Source organism: Rhinoderma darwinii, chromosome 3 (genome assembly GCF_050947455.1).
Source record: "Rhinoderma darwinii isolate aRhiDar2 chromosome 3, aRhiDar2.hap1, whole genome shotgun sequence".
Taxonomy (NCBI): Eukaryota; Metazoa; Chordata; class Amphibia; order Anura; family Rhinodermatidae; genus Rhinoderma; species Rhinoderma darwinii.
Window position 1 is genome coordinate 10,882,602 of NC_134689.1, and position 19,924 is coordinate 10,902,525.

At 41.0% G+C, this 19,924-nt stretch overlaps 1 protein-coding gene across 1 annotated transcript in view; it reads left to right on the forward strand.

The window, feature by feature from the left end:
• The window catches only part of DENND11 (DENN domain containing 11), an 18,801-nt gene extending 4,748 nt beyond the window's left edge, over positions 1–14,053 (forward strand). Inside the window, exons 2-9 of the mRNA XM_075855887.1 lie at positions 3,311–3,410; positions 5,591–5,749; positions 7,450–7,603; positions 8,612–8,750; positions 9,678–9,809; positions 11,065–11,215; positions 12,346–12,414; positions 12,551–14,053. Coding sequence (XP_075712002.1) covers positions 3,311–3,410; positions 5,591–5,749; positions 7,450–7,603; positions 8,612–8,750; positions 9,678–9,809; positions 11,065–11,215; positions 12,346–12,414; positions 12,551–12,746 — 1,100 coding nt within the window. The 3' untranslated portion in view covers positions 12,747–14,053. The remainder of the gene's footprint in view (positions 1–3,310; positions 3,411–5,590; positions 5,750–7,449; positions 7,604–8,611; positions 8,751–9,677; positions 9,810–11,064; positions 11,216–12,345; positions 12,415–12,550) is intronic.
• Positions 14,054–19,924: the final 5,871 nt, after the last annotated feature.

Consider the following 19,924-nt stretch of genomic DNA (forward strand, 5'->3'; position numbering starts at 1 on the left):
TTTCATATTACGTGTTTCCGTTCTTCCCATGTCTCTGTTAAAGATGTGAGATTAAACCGCTTGGCGCACGCCGATCGGTCGATAGCTCGAACAACATTTACAACCATGCAGAGAAATAAATATGCTAATAGTTTATATATAGAATTATTCTACATAAAACGTGGAGATACATTATATTACTTTGTACTGATCCTGAGTTACATCCTGTATTATACTCCAGAGCTGCACTCACTATTCTGCTGGTGGAGTCACTGTGTACATACATTACATTACTTATCCTGTACTGATCCTGAGTTATATCCTGTATTATACTCCAGAGCTGCAGTCACTATTCTGCTGGTGGAGTCACTGTGTACATACATTACATTACTTATCCTGTACTGATCCTGTATTATACTCCAGAGCTGCACTCACTATTCTGCTGGTGGAGTCACTGTGTACATACATTACATTACTTATCCTGTACTGATCCTGAGTTACATCCTGTATTATACTCCAGAGCTGCACTCACTATTCTGCTGGTGGAGTCACTGTGTACATACATTACATTACTTATCCTGTACTGATCCTGAGTTATATCCTGTATTATACTCCAGAGCTGCACTCACTATTTTGCTGGTGGAGTCACTGTGTACATACATTATATTACTTATCCTGTACTGATCCTGAGTTACATCCTGTATTATACTCCAGAGCTGCACTCACTATTCTGCTGGTGGAGTCACTGTGTACATACATTACATTACTTATCCTGTACTGATCCTGAGTTATATCCTGTATTATACTCCAGAGCTGCAGTCACTATTCTGCTGGTGGAGTCACTGTGTACATACATTACATTACTTATCCTGTACTGATCCTGTATTATACTCCAGAGCTGCACTCACTATTCTGCTGGTGGAGTCACTGTGTACATACATTACATTACTTATCCTGTATTGATCCTGAGTTATATCCTGTATTATACTCCAGAGCTGCACTCACTATTCTGCTGGTGGAGTCACTGTGTACATACATTACATTACTTATCCTGTACTGATCCTGTATTATACTCCAGAGCTGCACTCACTATTCTGCTGGTGGAGTCACTGTGTACATACATTACATTACTTATCCTGTACTGATCCTGAGTTATATCCTGTATTATACTCCAGAGCTGCAGTCACTATTCTGCTGGTGGAGTCACTGTGTACATACATTACATTACTTATCCTGTACTGATCCTGTATTATACTCCAGAGCTGCACTCACTATTCTGCTGGTGGAGTCACTGTGTACATACATTACATTACTTATCCTGTACTGATCCTGAGTTACATCCTGTATTATACTCCAGAGCTGCACTCACTATTCTGCTGGTGGAGTCACTGTGTACATACATTACATTACTTATCCTGTACTGATCCTGAGTTATATCCTGTATTATACTCCAGAGCTGCACTCACTATTTTGCTGGTGGAGTCACTGTGTACATACATTATATTACTTATCCTGTACTGATCCTGAGTTACATCCTGTATTATACTCCAGAGCTGCACTCACTATTCTGCTGGTGGAGTCACTGTGTACATACATTACATTACTTATCCTGTACTGATCCTGAGTTATATCCTGTATTATACTCCAGAGCTGCAGTCACTATTCTGCTGGTGGAGTCACTGTGTACATACATTACATTACTTATCCTGTACTGATCCTGTATTATACTCCAGAGCTGCACTCACTATTCTGCTGGTGGAGTCACTGTGTACATACATTACATTACTTATCCTGTATTGATCCTGAGTTATATCCTGTATTATACTCCAGAGCTGCACTCACTATTCTGCTGGTGGAGTCACTGTGTACATACATTACATTACTTATCCTGTACTGATCCTGTATTATACTCCAGAGCTGCACTCACTATTCTGCTGGTGGAGTCACTGTGTACATACATTACATTACTTATCCTGTACTGATCCTGAGTTATATCCTGTATTATACTCCAGAGCTGCAGTCACTATTCTGCTGGTGGAGTCACTGTGTACATACATTACATTACTTATCCTGTACTGATCCTGTATTATACTCCAGAGCTGCACTCACTATTCTGCTGGTGGAGTCACTGTGTACATACATTACATTACTTATCCTGTACTGATCCTGAGTTACATCCTGTATTATACTCCAGAGCTGCAGTCACTATTCTGCTGGTGGAGTCACTGTGTACATACATTACATTACTTATCCTGTACTGATCCTGTATTATACTCCAGAGCTGCACTCACTATTCTGCTGGTGGAGTCACTGTGTACATACATTACATTACTTATCCTGTATTGATCCTGAGTTATATCCTGTATTATACTCCAGAGCTGCACTCACTATTCTGCTGGTGGAGTCACTGTGTACATACATTATATTACTTATCCTGTACTGATCCTGAGTTACATCTTGTATTATACTCCAGAGCTGCACTCACTATTCTGCTGGTGGAGTCACTGTGTACATACATTACATTACTTATCCTGTACTGATCCTGAGTTATATCCTGTATTATACTTCAGAGCTACACTCACTATTCTGCTGGTGGAGTCACTGTGTACATACATTACTTATCCTGGACTGATCCTGAGTTACATCCTGTATTATACTCCAGAGCTGCACTCACTATTCTGCTGGTGGAGTCACTATGTACATACATTACATTACTTATCCTGTACTGATCCTGAGTTATATCCTGTATTATACTCCAGAGCTGCACTCACTATTCTGCTGGTGGAGTCACTGTGTACATACATTACATTACTTATCCTGTACTGATCCTGAGTTATATCCTGCATTATACTCCAGAGCTGCACTCACTATTCTGCTGGTGGAGTCACTGTGTACATACATTACATTACTTATCCTGTACTGATCCTGAGTTACATCCTGTATTATACTCCAGAGCTGTACTCACTATTCTGCTGGTGGAGTCACTGTGTACATACATTACATTACTTATCCTGTACTGATCCTGAGTTATATCCTGTATTATACTCCAGAGCAGCACTCACTATTCTGCAGACTTTAAAACGTAAATGTATTTCTGTGATCGCTGTAAGTCGAATATAACTCATTAAGATTTCTTACGATTTTTATGATTCTCTTTGGGGAATGAAATCTCAAGCATGTTTTTATACTTTTGCCTTGAGTCTGGAATAAAGAAACGTTACGGAGGTGACGTCGCACGTGCCTTTCTGTATGGGGTGGTGTAAATTCATATGATCGCAATGGACGTTACTTCTCGACCTCATACGTGACTGACCATGACTTTTGTCTCCAGGGAACATCGTGGAGTGGTGTCTGCCTCAAGACATGGACCTGGAAGGAGTGGAGTTTAAATCAATGGCCAGCGGCTCACACCGGGTCCAGTCAGATTTCATGTAAGTAGCCGGATGGGGGACTAAAACTATTTCTAACTATCTCTATATTTAAGGGTCAATAGAAGAGAAGGAAACAGAATGTCATATATATGAACGGTCATTTCACCGCTCTCTAGATAGAATCAAGTTCTGTTCATCCCGAGCTTCCTGGTTCATGAATGGAATGCCAGTTTTGCAGTGAAGACTGACACTTGCACAAAGACTGTAATGGCAGCCATATGTAATGATCACCCGGCTTCTGTTACTGTGTGATAACCGCTGAGACGAATACTAATACAACATTACTCTTCAAAAAGAGGTTCTGTAGCAGCTGAGGTGTATAATAATAAGTAATGTACCCCCATCTTTTACCCATAACTCCTTGCTTCCGTCCCTGAATTTCAGTCTTCCTTTTGTTCAGCGACATCAAAGGTCTGTGAGTCTTTTACCTCTTTGCGGCGAATGTATTAGTGGCGGCGAAACATCATAAAATATTTATATCCAAAAATGTTAATATTTGTAGCTCTCGTTTTTTCATCTAGAGCCTTGACATCGGTTCCCATACATTATTTAAATGCGTTCTCCATTTATTTGCTCCGTTCGTCTGGCATTCAGGTTTTTTTTTTCCATAGTTTTATGTTGTAGGACACAATTTCCGATTTAAAAAAAAAATAATTTTTTTTTTTTTTCAATGCTCTATAATACCGATGGCTGTGAGATGATAATAATAATTAAAAAAAAAAAAAAGGTATGGAGATTTAGGAGACAGATTTGTAGAAATTGAATTAAAATTTCTCTAATTGTCGAAAAATCGTAAAAAATTTTTTTCTTAAAAATTTCTGCCTCCGTTTTTTCCTGTGAAAGCGTTTTCATTGCACATAGCTAAAAGGGGGTGGAGCCTATGCAAATGTACCTCAAGTGGGTGTTTCTGGAATGTGATTTGTGTCCCGCGAATAGAAATCAATTGTTGGGAGGCAATAATTTGCATATCATGTGATCTGTGCTATTTGCATATTGAATCCATAATACAATGAGCCTCAGGTTAGACAACCAGTGCAGAGCAACAAAGCAGCAGTTGCCTATGGCAACCAATCAGAGTCTAGCTTTCATTTTCAGCAGGTTAGGAAATGATGGCTGATTGGTTGCCAGGGACCACGTCTACCACCATTGGTCTACACTGGTTTCTTCTTCTTTTTTTTTTTTCTCTCAGGCTTCTTGCCTTTATAATCAGATGGCAGCCATTTTGTTAGTGGAGCCAATACCACACGTTATACTGTTACGAATTGCTATTAAAGCTCTGTTCACACTGCTCGGCACTTTCATCACATTTTACGGAATGAGTAGCGCAGCATGCAGCGCTATTCCTGCTGTAACAACTACAAAAACCATAGCAAAACCCCAAAATAGACCCCATTAGGCGTCCGTGCGGTCTGTTGGACGCCATTCTTTATATGACGGATCCAGCACAGCGTCATGGCCATACTTCCCAATCATCCCGTTTTGTTGAGATTACCCCGCAAATCCGACCTTAAAGGGGCGTTCCCAAATGTGTACGTTTCTATGAGGTTCTGTGTACATTCCTGGGTGGAAAGTGGGTGGGGCTTAATGTCCCGCAATTGTGGGTTCCAATGTTAGATGCTATGCCGTCACTCCCGTTATATACGGTAGCAATGACGCAGATGTGAACAGCGCCAAAAAATAATAATACAACATTGGGGTAAAGTTAATAATGTGATTTTTCCCAAAAATTAGGTGGAGCCTAAGAGAAGGGCGTGGCAACCGTGGGCGGACACAATTACTATCATTTGCAACCGAAACTGGCGTAAATTATAGCGTAAATCTCCTGGCTGGTATAGATTTCAATTATGTCGCACGGACGGCTGAAGATGCGACAATATTTTTAAAATGTGCGCCCCCTAAATTTTTTTTTTTTCGCATTTTAGTCAAGATTGCGGTTTATTGATACCGGTATAAGACGATTATTAGTCACATTATAATTGGCCCAGATCTTTCCAAGCTCATTATAATGTAGCGGTGCGATCACTTTTAATTGAGCGGTCACTATACCACTATGATGCCAGTGTAGTGCCCGCTCCTAGGGTCCTGGGCGGTCCTTGAAGACTTCACCGAAAGTTATTTGCGTTTTTGGGTAGCGACAAACAACTGGTATAGTAACGTTTTCTTCTCCGGTTCACTTCTAGTTACTTTCGTAAAGGCTGCTTCTTCGGCCTGGCGTGTTTTGCCAACATGCCCGTGGAGAGCGAGCTGGAGAGAGGAGCGAGGATGAAGTCTGTGGGTATCCTGTCCCCGTCTTACACTCTACTGTATCGCTATATGCACTTTCTGGAGAACCAAGTCCGGTAAGCGTTGTCACAGGATACGGGATAAACCAGACAGGTGCACTTTAAGGGCCCAGTTCACACAGAGTTTTTGCCGCCTGGAATTTTGAGGCAGATTTTGACCTCCCCGTACTCTGTTTGCGGCGTTTTTCGCCCAGGGCCATTGAGCGCCGAAGGCAAAAAAAAACGCAGCGAAAACCGCATTCTCTGCCCCCCATTGATGTCAATGGGAGGTCAGGGACGGAAACGCCCGAAGAAAGAGCATGACGCTTCTTTTTCCGCTCACGGGAAAAACAAATCTCCGCCTTACATTGAAATCAATGGGAGGTATTTCCGGACGTTTTTTGGTACGGTTTCCGCATCAAAAAATGTGCCAAAAAACGACGTGTGAACAGGGCCTTAAGGGTTGTAGTCGGGCCCCCCCGGAGCCTGTGTGTAATTGCTACTAATTATACCCCTGTTGTAATGACATTGGTGAAGTTAAAGGGTTAATCTCACGAAGACCCCTTTCCCATAGTTGCCAACAATCCCGATTTTTCACAGGACTGCTGCAAAGTAGACCTAAAAAGGGGTGGGATTTATGCAAATTTGCTGCCTAAGGAGACATTTTTGGGCGTTCCTAGTTGGAACTGGGCGGGGTTTAGAAATGTCAGGCGCGTTTTGGTTTAAATATTGGATGCTTACTATATTCCCTCTTTGGTCCTATGGACTTCATGGGGGGGGGGGGGGGATCCTAAATGTTTCCCCCAATTCTCCCCCCCCCGGCCCCAGAATCAGACGACTGACATGAGATTAAAAACAAAAAAAAAATTGACCTGATTTAGCAAAACCTTAGCCTTGTTGCCCGTAGCAACCAATCCTAGATCAATTGGGGAGTTCTTTCCTTTTTGTCCAATTATCCAGAACATTTGATAATCTGGCACCTGGCCGATCCTGTTGCCGGATTAAAGGAATATATTTCTTGTTCCTGCTCGTTGTACGGCAGACAGCTATGTGATATCTCCTCTCTGAGATTGTTCCTGGACTTTAGTGGAAAGATCGAACTTCAAATTCCGTTTGTACCCTGTGATAAATATTGATCACGGCATACGGTAAAAATATCCGGACGCATCCAATTATAGCATTCAAGTTCCTTTTCTGGTGAAAGGTTTTATATCTTGTACAAACCGTTTTTTAATGAGGGTCTGCAATCAATGCTTCAGTTCCCCATCCTTGTCAAGATCTCTGCTTGCTGACAGTGTATGGAAATGTTCTTGTTTACCTGTACACTTCTAATTCTTCTCAAAGCTGCTCCAATTGTATCCAGTCTAGACAATCTTCTGTGAGCTAAACAGTTTGGACTGATACGTTTTACCTGCACTGATACATTGTAACAAACTAGAGAGATTTGTGCTGCAGTGTTTAGTTTACAGAGGATTGCCTAGACGCGATACAATTGTAGCAAACTGTGAAAAGTTTGTGGTCTGTGTAGGCTTTCAACCTGTAGATGGAGACAATTAATGTTTCCGTTAACTGACAGCAAGCTGAGCTACTGAAAACGTTGAGGCATTTAAACACAGTCTATTTGAAAGTTGCAGAATTTTTTTATTATACAATTCGTTGCAGTTTTCGCCATACCTTGGGCACCATAGAATAAAGTTGGAGATTTTTTTACACATTCCGGAAGATTCCGGAGCGGTCGCCTGTCTACGTCTCACTAGTCTCTGTCTCATATGTTGCAGGCATCAGCTGGAGCTCCCCGGCCACTACACACCTCTGGAGGCCTTTTATGAAGACAAGAAAGGGGTCTTACCTGCCGGCGCGACCCCCCAGTCCTGCCAACCCAGTGTACACTGGCTGTCTTCTGTACACAAGCACCTGTACCCAGAGATGAAGGTCAGAATCCCCTGTCCAGTGAAAATTTTTTTTTTTTTGTAGGTCCAACATTCTGTGCTATTTTTAGAAAGGTTTGAGATTAATTTTTCTGATACAGAGCTCCAAATCCGCTGCATACAGTTTCTTGCTGCCTGTGGCTGCCACTAGAGGGAGCTCACTGCATATGGATTTATTCAGCTCCCATTGAACTCATGTCTTCGGTAGGCTCAGGAGCTCCCCCTAGTGATGGCTTCAAGCGGATATAACCTTTATCATGTCACTAGGAATATGTGAGGTGAAGCAGGGGATTTGGAGCTCTGTATCAGGCAAACGAACTCCGACCCCTATAAAGATATATACTTAAAATAATCAGCTTAAATGTTTGGAATGGGGGGAGGGGGGACATGGTTTTCTCTGGGGTTTGAAAGCAGCGCTTTTAGTTTAAAGAACCGTAATGTAATTTGCAGAACAATTGATTATGAATGAGTATTTCAGAGTTTTGGCTTTCATCTCAACAATTAGACTTTCTTCGGGTCTGGCATTCAGAGAAAAAATGGGCATTGTGACGGACCCTTTGATTTTACATTTTTTTCGTGACCCATAATAACGGTGTTAATGTGATACCACCAACACTTGTGCCAAATAACAAACTCTGCTCTGCTATATTTATCTTTCTATCGATCTGTCTGCACAATATTCTGTGCATTATCTGATGTCAAACCAAACACTACCTCCCTAGATTAGATTTGGACTCCAATTCTTTAATTTAAGTTTGACATCCCAATTTTTTAAATGCTATGGCCACAAAATATTTGTTCCTCCAATGCATTAAAAATAAAAAAATGCAGCAACTTTGCAGTTTTGATTAAAAATCTCTTGTGTATACAGCTTCTGTGCAGACCTATGTGTCTCCATGGTTACAGACTACAAAAACACCCTGTGTAGTCTGACCATGCAGTCAGGTGTCACTCCTAAAGTACGAGCTTTTTCCACAAATCTGTTTGGATCAATTTGCCGTTTCTGTTCTAGATCACCCACCCTGCAGGCTGTATGTCTCAGTTCATTAAATTTTTCGGGGAGCAGATCTTCGTCCTCTGGAAATTTGCGTTGCTACGGAAGCGCATCCTGATATTTTCACCTCCTCCTGTAGGTGTCGTCTGCTACAGAGGTAACAGGTTTTATTCTGATTTGTTATATAATAGTTTGTTGGCTTATAATTTTCTCAATTAAAGGGCATCCCCAGCCGCAAAGGAAAACTTGCCTGTTCTCCTGACTTGGGCCCCATGTACACGACCGTAGCATTCGTCCGTAATTACGGACCCATTCATTTCTTCTCACCACGGACACCTTCTCGTATATTTACGTGAAGGTGTCCGGGCCGTAGAAAGCATCCACAAAATATAGGACAAGTCCTATCTTTTGCTTTATACGGACTATGCTCCCATACTTTGTATGGGGGCATGGGCTGAAAATGGGGGTGGCTGTCCGCGGCTGGCCGTGCCCGTAATCGCGAACCGTGATTACAAGGACGGCTGTGTGCATGAGGGCTTATGTGCAGTAATTCTGTAGTCTCTGTTTTAACCTGAACTGTTTGCTCGAGACATCTCCTGAATTCACATTCCGGGAGAGGAAGTAGCTGTCTGACTACTTCCTGTCAGCCATATACGCTCCCAATTGGCTCATATGTCTGTCACTTTATTACACAGAGAGTTCTACCCTCTCAGCTGGTAGTCAGTCACAGTGAGAGAGCTCTCTATCTCCCGCCATGCTTGATTAAACCTATGTCTGTAGAATGTGAATCATGACCTGTAGCTACATGGATGTGCCAGACAGACCAGAGATGTCACTCTTTTTGATAAGTCACAAGTGAAAAAGAAGAAAAAAAAACATGGAATGCTGGGAAAGTGAAGTTAAACCGTGAGATCTGTGTTTGAGGAAGTAGCTAACTTCTCCTCCAATTTGGAATTCATACAGATCAACACAGCTGGCAGCCTGGGACACAGAAAGCCTATGTCTTGTAGCTAACTTACAGCTTGTACTTTTATTGCTCATTTGTAGGTCAATAAACTTGATTATTGTTTTTTCTTCTGCTCAGTTTACTGCTGTTGCTGTCTCTCCAATGTCACATTGCCTGGTGTTGGCGCTACCGCTCCGGAGTCCAAGCCTTTCTTTTATGTAAATGTGGCTGATATCGAGACCCTTGATGATGAGGTTTCTTATGTGGCCTGTAAGTACTATGGAACTGGGGTGAATTGAACAAGCATCTATCACCAAAATGTTCATTTTCTAATGATCGTGACCGATATATTAATTAGAAGTACTTTATTTATTAACTTTTTTTTTAAATTAAAGGGGTTGTCTAATGTCAACCTGTTCTCTTGAAGGGGACCCGCTGCCGATCAGTTGATTGCAGCAGATCTGGCAGCCGAAACCCCTAGCGATCAGCTGTTAATGCAGGGAAATCATGTGCAGCCGTAGATTTCTCCTACAGTGGCCACTGCAGGATAAATATGGTATTACATATACATATCGCATTACTATTCAAGGATGTAAAATACGGTGTTGCAAAGTCCTCCAGATCTGAAACCACACGCAGCTCTTCACCATGGTTAATAGAGTGGAGTCCCAAGCAGGAGACCCATTTCTTTGATGTCCATATTACCTAATAGCGGATATGGACAGGTGTTGTCCTAATTGGACAACCCATTAAAATTACCCATCGAGCCTCCTAAATTTCATCTGTTTATGTTAAAGGGGTTCTCCAACTTGTAAATAATCTTTTACAAACAGCTTCAAATGTTATAAAACAAAAAAGAATCAGTACTTACCTCTTCTTTACCCTGGCGATCCAGCGCTGGCAGTCCAACGGTCCTTCCGGTGAACAGCATGTGACCGCTGCAGCCAATCAGAGACCTCAGGGGTCACGTGACATATTCCTGACATCACTGATGTGAGCCATGATGCCAGGATTATGCAATGTGACCGCTGGGGCCTCTGGTTTGCTGGGGGGGAAGAAAGCGTGAGTACTGTCTCTTTTCTTGTCTTTGTTTTAAAACCTTTGCAGCTGTATGTAAAAAATGTTTACGAGTTGGATAACCCCTTCTAATCAAAAGGGCTGCTCATATTTATTAGAAGTTCCACCTTTTCTTAAAAGGCATTATTTAGCAGCTTCCTCTCCATGCCGACAGCTGATTGGCCCAACCCATCATGTAAATGCACATCTGAGACGGCTGAGTAAACGTGATTAGTCAAAACCATTTCTAAGGCTCCTCCCCCTAGACATCTTCAAAGATGAAAACGCCCCTTAGACTCATTTGATCCTCATTAGTTGAATGAGGATAATAAGTTGTATTAGCAATCTTTTCATCTCATCCTCCCATCAGAGTATATTGTAATGTAACATTTCTTACACCTGAAGACGCGGTGACCGGTGTCCGGTGTCCGTTACAGCTAAACCCTATTTTTATGTTACTTGTGACCAGGTACGACGGAGAAGATCTTCGAGCAGAAACAGGATCTCTATGATGTTTACGTAGACAACCAAAATGTGAAGACTCATCTGGAACATCTCCAGCCCCTGCTGAGGATCAACAGCGCGGACAAGGAGAAATACCGGCGACTTAATGACCAACGGTGACGGCCGCTCTCCTATGTTTCTAATAACCAGATCAGATACTGTTTGCCTATAAAGGAGGGATCCACCTTAAAACATCTTCTGATTGCAATGGAAGGGGTTAATAAAACTGTTTTTTAACGGAGCGGTAATGGAAGAATTGTGCCCGCACAGAAGGGCTTCAGGCGCTTTACGGCACCCCGGCGGTGTCTTCTGTGACATGTCCGTAGATCTATAAGGTGGGATGCTCCTTTAAGGTGGTAGTGACCTGGTCTACCCGCTGAACAATCAGATCTGACATTATTGGGGATCAGATGATCTCATAGTTGGTCACATGGTGCAGTTTATCTTAACCCATCGGCTGGGGTTTTCTCGTGGGCAATTCCATAGCATATGGACGTCCGATAGGGACCCCTCTATGAGCTGAGAGCCACTAGCAAACCACGTCTCTGGCTGCATGTAATACTACATTTCCTCAGTTGCGGTAGGAATAGGGAGCTGGTGGCAACTTACCCTGGAAAAGTCAGCTGTTTTTTCAAGGATCCCGGAAGCGGGACTCGCAGCAACTCGCTGATTGGCTCTTAAAGGGGCTGTCTGTGATGAGACCACTCCCTTAACGCCACACGTTAGTGAACATAAGTGATGACGCAGCCACAAATGCTGTCATTTACAGCCAGCCTTCATTACAAATCCGCTTCCGTTTTGAGCCTAAAGCTCCAATGCAAATGTATGTGTCGCCATGGTTATAGAGTAGAAACCAACTTTTGCTTTTAGTCTAACGCTGCAATTATCTGTCACTCCTTTTCATCTGTCCCCTTTCCTACTATATTTTCATTACACCGGGGGAGTGGAGTAAGAGATGATTGCAGGATCAGACTACACAGGGCTTGTTTGTAGTCTGTAACCATGGAGACACATAGGTCTGCATAGGAGTTGTATACACAAAACGGTAGGAGATTTTTAACCCAAACTATTTGCATTGTTGCTAATTTTTTTTATTTTAGATGTATTAGAGCTGTGAGGAAATGGGTTCAACAGCCTACACAACTTTTTGGTCTGTCAAATTGGAAAAAGTCACTTTTTTACAGAATATGTACTTTTGCCTTTGGTCCATTTCACCCATTACGGTCTTTATTTTTATTTTTTACAGGCAGCTGCTGATGTACACACAGGAGGTAGATGGGGACTGTTCATCCTGTGAGGAGGATCTCTTCATTCTGTAAGTGAAGCCATATTATTATGTTTTGTATTGACGTCCGTATACCACAAAGGGTTAATACCGTCAGATCCGCGCTGTAATATCTGGCTATTTGTACATCACTTTCCTTTGATCTCTGTGTGTTCTCGTCCCACAGCTTCTTCATGGAGCAGAACAACAGGATATTCCAGATCCTTCTGGAGGTGGCATCGAGCCAAGATAAGACTCTCACAGCCGATCACGCCCGCAGCATGGGCCTGGACCCGCAGGGCGACCGCCACTTCCTCATGGACCTTCTGGAAGTGTACGGTTTTGATCTGATGCTGGTCATCGACAACCCGTGTTGCCCTTGACACTGTGCAGGGCTCGTCTCGTGTAAATATTCTGACTCTTGCAGAGGTGGGTGCGATCGCGCTCCCCACCCCCAATACCGGTACTGGCTGTAAGTAAGATATGCAATAATAACATTGCAAGAGTCGGGGTACAGATGGATAAATCGCCTGCAGAAATAGCAGAACAGCAAGGAAGCGAACATTTGGTTATCTAGATTCATGAGGATGTATCCCAGGAAGGCACAAGGAAATAATGATATGTGGGAGACGTGAGCTCCTGTGCACCTCACGCCGCTATGATGTCACTAGCACATAGGGAATTTTTTTGGGATTACATTTTGGTTTAGGCACAACAGCTTCCTCCTGTTTAGATGTCTTTTAAACACCAGCTACATAAAAAGTTGAGTCATTTTGTAAATTCATTACATTACTTATCCTGTACTGATCCCGAAGTACAGCCTGTATTATACTGCAGAGCTGTACTCCCTATTCTGCTGGTGGTGTAATGTATGTACACAGTGACATTACTTATCCTTTACTGATCCTGAGTTACAGCCTGTATTATACTCCAGCATTCACAATTCTGCTGGTTGTTATTGGAAACCGTCAGCAAGCTTGTTGTCAGATACACTCCTAAGAGCTTAGATGAGCTCCTATAATTCCGGGGGACACTTAGTTTTTACTTTATCAAATGACTGTACAGTTCCTGACGTAAAGATGACACTCCTCAGAAATCGCCACAGCAGACACTGTTTCAGCAGGGAATTCTGGAAGATTTTAGCTTTAAAGCTTGCAGAATAGTGAGTGCAGCTCTTTAGGAAAAAACAGGATGTAATTCAGGATCAGTACAGGATAAGTAATGTAATGTATGTACACAGTGACTCCACCAGCAGAATAGTGAGTGCAGCTCTGGAGTATAATACAAGATGTAACTCAGGATCAGTAATGTAATGTATGTACACAGTGACTCCACCAGCAGAATAGTGAGTACAGCTCTGGAGTATAATACAGGATGTAACTCAGGATCAGTACAGGATAAGTAATATAATGTATGTACACAGTGACTCCAGCAGCAGAATAGTGAGTGCAGCTCTGGAGGAAAATACAGGATGTAATTCAGGATCAGTACAGGATAAGTAATGTAATGTATGTACACAGTGACTCCACCAGCAGAATAGTGAGTGCAGCTCTGGAGTATAATACAGGATGTAACTCAGGATCAGTACAGGATAAGTAATGTAATGTACACAGTGACTCCACCAGCAGAATAGTGAGTGCAGCTCTGGAGTATAATACAGGATGTAACTCAGGATCAGTACAGGATAAGTAATGTAATGTATGTACACAGTGACTCCACCAGCAGAATAGTGAGTGCAGCTCTGGAGTATAATACAGGATGTAACTCAGGATCAGTACAGGATAAGTAATGTAATGTACACAGTGACTCCACCAGCAGAATAGTGAGTGCAGCTCTGGAGTATAATACTGGATGTAACTCAGGATCAGTACAGGATAAGTAATGTAATGTATGTACACAGTGACTCCACCAGCAGAATTGTGAGTGCAGCTCTGGAGTATAATACAGGATGTAACTCAGGATCAGTATAGGATAAGTAATGTAACGTATGTACACAGTGACTGCACCAGCAGAATAGTGAGTGCAGCTCTGGAGTATAACACAGGATGTAACTCAGGATCAGTACAGGATAAGTAATGTAATGTATGTACACAGTGACTCCACCAGCAGAATAGTGAGTGCAGCTCTGGAGTATAATACAGGATGTAACACAGGATCAGTACAGGATAAGTAATGTAATGTATGTACACAGTGACTGCACCAGCAGAATAGTGAGTGCAGATCTGGAGTATAATACAGGATATAACTCAGGATCAGTACAGGATAAGTAATGTAATATATGTGCACAGTGACTCCACCAGCAGAATAGTGAGTGCAGCTCTGGAGTATAATACAGGATGTAACTCAGGATCAGTACAGGATAAGTAATGTAATGTATGTACAGTGACTCCACCAGCAGAATAGTGAGTGCAGCTCTGGAGTATAATACAGGATATAACTCAGGATCAGTACAGGATAAGTAATGTCAAGCATTTACAAAGTGACAACTCTTTATGCGGATACATTTTATAAGTAAACTGTATAATGGTGTTTAAAAGTGGACATGCCCTTTAATATTTGAAGCTGATAAGAGCAGAAAAATAACCAAATACGATGGTTAATAGTTTGCGCATAGACACTTTTGATGAATCCTTTCCTATAAAGCAGTTTTGGAGACGGTTGTCCAGGATTAGAAAAAAAAAAGTTTTATCACCCCTCCCCCCAGAAACATTGTCGCTGTAGTCCATGGATTGTTTCTGGTATTACATCTCATCCCTAATCAAGTGAGTGGGGCTGAACTGCAATACCAGATACAGCCCATGGACAAGAGTGGCGCTGTTTCTCGAAACTAAAAAATCAAACCCATATTTTTAATCCTGAAAAAATGCTTTCAAACTGGTGCACAGTGAATACATGGAAGCAACAGATCAGAGATAATTAGCAAGTAGATTATATCTGTCACTTGCTAATTGGCTAATCCGCAGGAATTGAGGAGTAGACAGGGAGTCACTGTGTCACTGCAATATACGGCAAGTGTGGTATTCCCATTGTCACCATGATGGTATGACGCAGGCACCTATGTAAAGTGGCGGCACGTTCGATCCTGCCCCTCCTACATTCGTGCTTTCAAAGATGAGCCAATTAACACGGAGCTGCCCTGACCAATCACTGCCAGATAAGATTTAAAATCATGAATTTAAGAGTCTATTCACATGGTGCCGTCAAGTCGCGGTTTGACAGCACAGTGTGAATAGACCCTAGAAAGGTCCCATCACCCTCCTTACTATATTGACCGGCAACGTTTACATTTAGTTTTAAAAAAAAATTTTTTTTAAATCGAAATACATTTCGTGCATTTTGTGTACAATTACCTGCTGATTAATTCAATATATCATTTTATGGGCCGGAGCATAATTTTACTGCTACAGAGCTCCAAATCCACTGCGAGGACCATTCTTGCCTGCCATCACCACTAGAGGGAGCTTACTGTATATGGATTTTACATAGAACTCCGTAATTAAACAGTATGCAGTAAGCTCCCCCTAGTGGTTGCTTCAGGCCGAGTTTTATTATTTAACTATCTATGCAGGGGATTTGGAGCTCTGTATCAGGAAAAATTGACCACCGACCTCTATAAAGATATATTAGCAAATTAATTGCACGGAATTTTGGACCTAAAACAAAATGGTGTTAAAGGTGGAAATTCACTTTTAAGGGGGACCCCCAGCTTGGACCAAAGTAAGCGTTTGTAATTTCCCGGTTTGTGGGGCCCCTCAAACCTCCTGGACTGAACTGCATATCAGGTACAGACCTGACTGTAGCATGACGGGGGTGGCGGCGGCGCCGGTTGACAGAACAGGTGGCAACTATAATATGGCCATCGATAGTGGGAAGCCCCAGCATTTCTTGAGTCATACAGTAATATGATGTATTGGTACAAAATTAGGTAGCATTGCGATTCAGAAGTCTGGGAAAGCTGGCTGACTATTGTACTGGTGGCCATTAAGTGACTGTATTGGCCACTTGGCTACACCCCTTGCAGTGATAATGTCTTAAAGGGTAGGTTCACCTTTTGAGCCATTGTTGTTTCTCATTGCTCCAATGCATGTGTAAAAAAAAAAATGGAAGTAATTTTTAAATAGTTTTGGTTAAATATCTACTACCGTTTTGTGTCTACAGCTCCTATGCAGATCTATGCGTCTCCATAGTTACAGACTACAAGCAAACCCTGTGTGTAGTCAGATCCCGCTGTCATGTGTTACTCCATGCCTTTTGCTCCTTCCGTTTGTTACCCTACAGATATTTAGAAGAGGGGATCAGAGTACACCGGGTTGGTTTATAACCATGGAGACACATAGAGTTGCATAGGAGCTGTATACACAAAACGGTAGCTTTTTAACCAAGGCTATTTACAAAGTTGCTGCTTTTTATTTTTAAGGATGCATTGAACAATGGAAAAATATGGTTTCAAGGGTGGACATACCCTTTAAATACTTTATGTAAGTTGCACATTCCTGTAAGTGTCCTTTTTGCTTACATTATGTATATATTTTCCTGTGCCCAAAGTCGTGTATATTTTAGTGAGGTGAAAGGAAGGTGTATGATACAATCTGCATAATATCGGGGATTTATCGGTCCGAGACCTCCACTCTGCTGATACTGCCCGGTCTGGAGGGTCAGTACTTTGGTTCTGTCCGGGACCACAAGGACCATAATAGACACTACTACTGACTTTATACCGACGCTGCGACTCTGAACACTGAGCCCAGCCGCGAACCACTGGATATTGATTGCGTTTTATAAATGTTACCTAAATAATTTGTAAAGAAGATGAAGGAAGATGTTTGTTGTTGAGATAATGAGATAAATGCTAATTTAATAAAGTAATTAATATGTAATTTAAGGGAATCTATCGTTAAAAGACTGTACCGTGCACCAGCAGACTGGAGGGTGTAGTGGGGGGGAGGGGTTGGTATTATACAAAACCCAGTACATAATTTAAAACCTGTCCGCTCTTCGGACATGTCTGCATTAGTAAATACGTTTATTCCCCATAATATACATACATTTTGGAGCATATTTTCTTAGGACACATGCATTGTACAGTTCCTCTGTTACTCCTCCTGGAAATGTATGATTTTTCTTTTTACAATAGGGTCTTACCATTTCCCTTGTGTATGAAGAGTGTCCCCAAACATTCTGACACTGTTCAATCAGTACTGACAGCTTAAGGGCTTATTCAGACGAACGTATAATACGTCCGTGCTACGCACGTGATTTTCACGTGCGTCGCACGGACCTAATTTAGTCAATGGGGCCGTTCAGACAGTCAGTGATTTTAATGCAGCGTATGTCCGCTGCGTAAAACTCACATGTCCTATGTTTGCCAGTTTTTTGCGCATCACGCACCCATTGAAGTCAATGGGTGCGTGAAAACCGCGCACGGCACACGGATTCACTTCCGTGTGCCGCACGCTACAGAAGTCCAAACTATGAATGAATGCAGAAAGCCAGAGTGTCATCATGATGCTGGCTGCAAGAAAATCACGCAGCCACGCATCATATGCGGATGACACACAAACCTTTTGCGTTCGAAAACGCACACACTCGTGTGAATCCGGCCTTAGACTGTAGGAACAAACCCTATTGACTAGGGTCTTGGTAAAGCCCAGTTGTCTGTCTAATGATATATTTCCAGGAGGACTAAGAGAAACGTCACAATGCAGATACTGCCCCTATATACAAAAATATAACTACTGTACTACTCCCTCCTACAGACAAGAACAAAAACTACTGCAATACTGCCCCCTATATACAAGAATATAACTACTATAATACTGCCTCTATATACAGGAATATAACTACTATAATACTGCCTCTATATACAAGAATATAACTACTATAATACTGCCCCTATATACAAGAATATAACTACTATAATACTGCCCCTATATACAAGAATATAACTACTATAATACTGCCCCCTATGTACAAGAATATAACTACTATAATACTGCCTCTATATACAGGAATATAACTACTATAATACTGCCTCTATATACAAGAATATAACTACTATAATACTGCCCCTATATACAAGAATATAACTACTATAATACTGCCCCTATATACAAGAATATAACTACTATAATACTGCCCCCTATATACAAGAATATAACTACTATAATACTGCCTCTATATACAAGAATATAACTACTATAATACTGCCCCTATATACAAGAATATAACTACTATAATACTGCACCTATATACAAGAATATAACTACTATAATACTGCCCCTATATACAAAAATATAACTACTGTACTACTCCCTCCTACAGACAAGAACAAAAACTACTGCAATACTGCCCCCTATGTACAAGAATATAACTACTATAATACTGCCTCTATATACAGGAATATAACTACTATAATACTGCCTCTATATACAAGAATATAACTACTATAATACTGCCCCTATATACAAGAATATAACTACTATAATACTGCCCCTATATACAAGAATATAACTACTATAATACTGCCCCCTATATACAAGAATATAACTACTATAATACTGCCTCTATATACAAGAATATAACTACTATAATACTGCCCCTATATACAAGAATATAACTACTATAATACTGCACCTATATACAAGAATATAACTACTATAATACTGCCCCTATATACAAGAATATAACTACTATAATACTGCCCCCTATATACAAGACTATAACTACTATAATACTGCCCCCTATGTACAAGAATATAACTACTATAATACTGCCTCCTATATACAAGAATATAACTACTATAATACTGCCTCTATATACAGGAATATAACTACTATAATACTGCCTCCTATATACAAGAATATAACTACTATAATACTGCCCCTATATACAAGAATATAACTACTATAATACTGCTCCTATATACAAGAATATAACTACTATAATACTGCCCCCTATATACAAGAATATAACTACTATAATACTACCCCCTATATACAAGAATATAACTACTATAATACTGCCCCCTATATACAACAATATAACTACTATAATACTGCCCCTATATACAAGAATATAACTACTATAATACTGCTCCCTGTATACAAGAATATAACTACTATAATACTGCTCCCTGTATACAAGAATATAACTACTATAATACTGCCCGCTGTATACAAGAATATAACTACTATAATACTGCCTCCTATATACAAGAATATAACTACTATAATACTGCCCCCTATATACAAGAATATAACTACTATAATACTGCCCCTATATACAAGAATATAACTACTATAATACTGTCCCTATATACAAGAATATAACTACTATAATACTGCCCCCTATATACAAGAATATAACTACTATAATACTGCTCCTATATACAAGAATATAACTACTATAATACTGCCCCCTATATACAAGAATATAACTACTATAATACTGCCCCTATATACAAGAATATAACTAATATAATACTGCCCCTATATACAAGAATATAACTACTATAATACTGCCCCCTATATACAAGAATATAACTACTATAATACTGCCCCCT